Source organism: Lycium ferocissimum, chromosome 2 (assembly GCF_029784015.1).
Source record: "Lycium ferocissimum isolate CSIRO_LF1 chromosome 2, AGI_CSIRO_Lferr_CH_V1, whole genome shotgun sequence".
NCBI classification, from domain to species: domain Eukaryota; kingdom Viridiplantae; phylum Streptophyta; class Magnoliopsida; order Solanales; family Solanaceae; genus Lycium; species Lycium ferocissimum.
In genome coordinates, this window is record NC_081343.1 from 64,075,342 (window position 1) to 64,079,997 (window position 4,656).

At 32.6% G+C, this 4,656-nt stretch overlaps 1 protein-coding gene across 1 annotated transcript; it reads right to left on the reverse strand.

The window, feature by feature from the left end:
- Nucleotides 1-2,658: 2,658 nt before the first annotated feature.
- LOC132046754 (receptor-like protein 44) lies at nt 2,659-4,121 on the reverse strand. The gene has a single exon (XM_059437492.1). It carries the CDS (start codon nt 3,743-3,745, stop codon nt 2,930-2,932), a length of 816 nt encoding a protein of 271 aa, XP_059293475.1. The 5' UTR covers nt 3,746-4,121; the 3' UTR covers nt 2,659-2,929.
- Between the last annotated feature and the right edge of the window lie 535 nt (nt 4,122-4,656).

Below are 4,656 nucleotides of genomic sequence, written 5' to 3' on the forward strand. Positions count from 1 at the left end.
ATCATGCGTTTTGAAAAAAACTTTTAGTCACGCTTTGAAACATGTATTATAAGAAAATAGAACTATTCAAAATCATTAAAAAAGTATAGAAGTCAAGAAGAAGCATCTCGCTGACAGACAGGCTAGACCACTGTAAATAATGATGCCAACCACTTTAATCCACTACAGTCAATTATACCACAAATAGCTGAAATTTGAACTTCAACCAAGCTTTTAATTATGCACATTCAAAAAAGATAATTGGCAACTTATTGTGTTTGGTGACAGTGTGATGGCCACTGAACAATGCCGTTTTTGAATCGTTGATGTTTGAATCGTTCTTTCAAAAAAAAAAAAAAAAAAGTGTTGTACTGTTGATAGAAAGGAATTGAATACTGCTCATGCTATACTGCTTTTCGAGAAAATATTTAAGACTTGTTTTGCCGCTTACCTAATTTTTCACTTTATTTGAAAATCAGATTTTTTACCATAAAAATTTCAAATACAACTTAAAGTTGTATTTCAAATTTGGCAAACACCTAAAATCATATTGTCATTTTTTTCATATTCAACCAACTATATATTATTTGCGAATTATAATCAAACACAACTCCATCTTCAACTCTAACTTCACAATTCCAAATAAAGTGAAAAATATTTGGCTTTCATGACCAAACGCCTACTTAGTAGTGCTCAATATCTATATCCAACAAAATAATTGTTGGAGTCCCATGAGTCCCATGTCAATGGGCAAAAGGTCTTGATCTCCTTATATGATCTTGCACTATCCTTCTCTCATCATGAACTAGTTTTTCAAAAATTGAGTTAGATCCTTAATAATTTAATCTTAAGAAAGTACAAATTAAAGTAATAGTAATTATAAACATTTAAATACATGGCATATATCTTGAGTTAATTGATTAATTAATTTGGTATAAACATTATGTGGGCATAAATCTTTTTCTTTAAGAAAGATAATTTAAGGTATTCCAAAATCATACTTTAAGAAGGATATTTTACCGTCGAAAGAGAAGTCACATACTTACATTTAAACTATAGATATTTTACCGTAGAAATTAGAGTTATAGTACTCCATCCTTTTTCAAGTAAAAATTTTACTTGGTAAGTTTGAAGTGATACGGTGTTTAAAAAGCAAGGATTTTTGAAAATTATATAATGTGTGTGATTATAAAATTATAAAATTTATAGTCTTAATTCTTAAATATATTATACCATTTGTTTTTAAAGAGGCTTCTCATTGAGGGTGAAATAGAAAGTGGGAACGTATGAATAGCAATGATAATTTTTCCAACTCTATCCACCCCAGATATGATAGATGATTCTATGCCATTTTTCTTTATAATAAGCTCTCACTTTTTGTTTTGTCCAATTTTCTCATAATCGAATTAGGATTTTTACCCACTTAGACTTTACTCTTTTCCCCATCCAATATTTGTTCTCGAAGGTCTTTAAGGACCTCTTTTAAGTACAGACCTAAGATCACAGGCAATACGAAAAAAAAAAAAAGGAAGATAGAGTTTCGATTCAAACTGTTAAGAAATTCCGAGTCTATCTGTCATAGAATCCTAACAAACATTGTAAGTCGAGTGCATATTCCGATTTTGCTGTTTCTTGTTGCGCAAAATTTCTAGACCAGTACACCGTCATTATAACAACGCGTAAACAGACATGATTGATTGTACTAAACATTGAGGCGCCACAATTCTTTTAGTTATATGTTGGCACCAACCTAACATTTTGATTTTCCTGCTATGTTTTGTTGGTGATGTCCAACTCAATCAAGGGCTGTAGTGGTCATTTAACTACCCTTTCGCCCGAATTATACTGTATATAAATTAAATATTAATTTTTTTTTTTGTTGGTATATACTGTATTAAACATTGAAGACTTCTAGTGAGATTTGTGATATTGCCACCAAAGCTTTATATATGGACCATCAATTGGATGCTTCAAGGGGCAGAGTTACATATATGGAGTAACTAATTAATGTCTTTTAAAAGATGATAACATCTATATTTATTTATTGTTATAAGAGAATCGTAAGTGAAGTGATAATTAATACCCCTTCCGTCCCAAAATAAATGTGACCTTAATAAAAATCACATTCACTAAAAAGTCAATAAATACAATGTGTAATTTACTAAACTACCATTATTTACAATTTTGCAACTCTGCTAAGGATATAATTAGAAACACTTGCCAATTTTCGTCTTGAATCCCTAAGGTAACACTTATTATGAGACAATTTTTTCTTTGTCCCAAATTCTTAAGACGGCACTTATTTTAGGACGGAGGGAGAACATGGCTTCTTAGTCAATCAATTAATGGAAAATTAAGAGAAATGGTTGGGCAGAGACCAAACAAAACTAAAAAAAAAAAGTTGGTACTAACCAAACCATTTAGTTCTCGTTGTTTCTCTGATTGTTCCAAAAACAAAAAACTGAACTACAAACAAGAAGTCGTGGTGGTGGAGCAGAGCTGGAAATGAGCTACATTATTCTATGATTTGCTTACTAACATATATGCACGATTTGCCTTATTTTTTAATATAGGATAAGTACTATCCACGTACAAGTTGTACAACCTGGAGTGGACACAAGCCAACCCACTTCCCAGGCATCAAATTAGAGTACAGATTGCTGTATTGCTAAGTAAATATGTACTACAAACTCAATTCCAAATTTCTTCAATTCTTTACATATTGGTGTCAAATGTTAGATAAAACGAAGCTAAACAAAATAACCAAAAAAGAAAAATAATAACCTTAAAAAAACTAGGAAAAGGTAAAATATCTTCTCATGGATGAAAAGAACATTTCAACCCAAAAAAAAAAAAAAAAAAAAAAAAAAAAAAAAGGAAAAGAAAAGGGCAAAACAAACCAGCCTCAAAAAAATTAACATACCTGTAATCTCAAAAGTATGATTTGTTTTCAATAATCAGGCATTAATTGACTGATTTTTCCTTCTTCAGTATCCAATTTTTCCTCAGTAACTCTTAACCAAATACACACAGCAGTAAAACTTAACACTAAACTCATTAACCCACTTCCTAATCCGATCCCTACAATTGCCAAAATGGATAACCCATTACTCTTTTTAGGTGGCAATGGGTACCCATAAAGATCCTTATTCCCATAAAATGAACTAGCATTAAATCGGGGCAAGTTACCGCTCCGATTACCCAATGAACCCGGTATTGGACCCGACAATCTATTATTCGATACGTCAAAAACAGATAGCCTAACAAGAAGGCCTAGTTGCTGAGGAATAAGCCCATTAAGCTGATTATCATGAAGATCAATTACATTCAGGTAAGCACAAATGGCTAGCTGTTCAGGTATTGGGCCTGAAAGTTGATTAGCTGAGAGATTAAGGACAGCTAGATTGACAAGGAACTGGAGTTCTATTGGTATTGGGCCTGATATTGAGTTGGATGATAGGTCAAGGGCTTGGAGATTAGTGCAATTAGAAAGATAAGGAGAAATGGTACCTTTAAGGGAAAGATTTGAAAGAGATAGTTTGTAGATGCGACCATTGTTACAAGTTGCACCTTGTAGATATGAAGTGAACCCATCACAAGGTTTTGAAAAGGAAGATTTAGTCCAGTTTTGAAGATTCTTTAAAGGGTCTTGTAAAGATTGACTTAGATGGGTTAAGCACATCTCATCGTTTGGATCTGGTGTACAAAAAGGGAAAAGAATAACAAGGAGCAGAACTAGGTTGCTCCAAATAATACTACTACCCATTTAGCTAGCTGCGTCTATGAGCTAAACTGGAATGAAAAAACTATTGAAAAGAAAGAGAGAATCAAGAATTATGTGAGAGGGTGGTGTGGTGGCTCTTCTTTTTTTAGTGTTTCTGAAATTTGTGTAGTGTTGTCAGCAAACAACGTTAGCAGCGGCAAAGGCAGAGCCGCAGAAAGAGAGAGAAAGGTTGTGAAGCGTATTTGTGTTCTCGTTTTTTTTTGTTTATAATGTAGTGAAAAAAATAAGAGAGATTTCGAACCTGTTATTCTATTCTATAACTGTACTACCAATTAATTTATACTAACAGAAAAAAGCGAGTAGGAGGGGAGAGAATTAATAAAAAGTGTCGTGTTGGTTTAGGCTGTTGTTGTGCTGCTGAGGAGGAGAGGATGAGGTATTTAATATCTCTTCATTTATTTATGTCATACTTTATGTAATGGTTTCACGCCAAATATGAGAGAGAGATGTGAATTTGGGGCCAGGCAGCACTCATTCTACTATGGCAAATCACCAAAGAAATTGTGGCCCCGTTTATCCATAGATACCAAAAAAAAAAAAAAAAGTACTTTTTTTTTTTTTTTGAAATTTTAGAGTTGGACTTAGAGTTTACCTGTGGCCATAGTTTTTGAAATTGTAGTTTTTGGTGAAATGTAGTTGTAAAAAAGTGAAATTTTTTTGAAAAACAAGTTTTTTGAGTTTTTGGTCTTCCGAAATACAACTTCAAGTTGTATTCAAAATTTTCATGGCCAAACGCTGATTCCGGAAAAAAATGAAAAAAAATTCCGGAATAAAGTGAATAATTTTTATGGCCAAACGGGGGCTAAGTACTTCCTCTATTCCGATTCACGTGGCACAGTTCCAATATCTACAGTCAAATAGTTTAATTTTGAATGTATATTTGAGCATGAAAT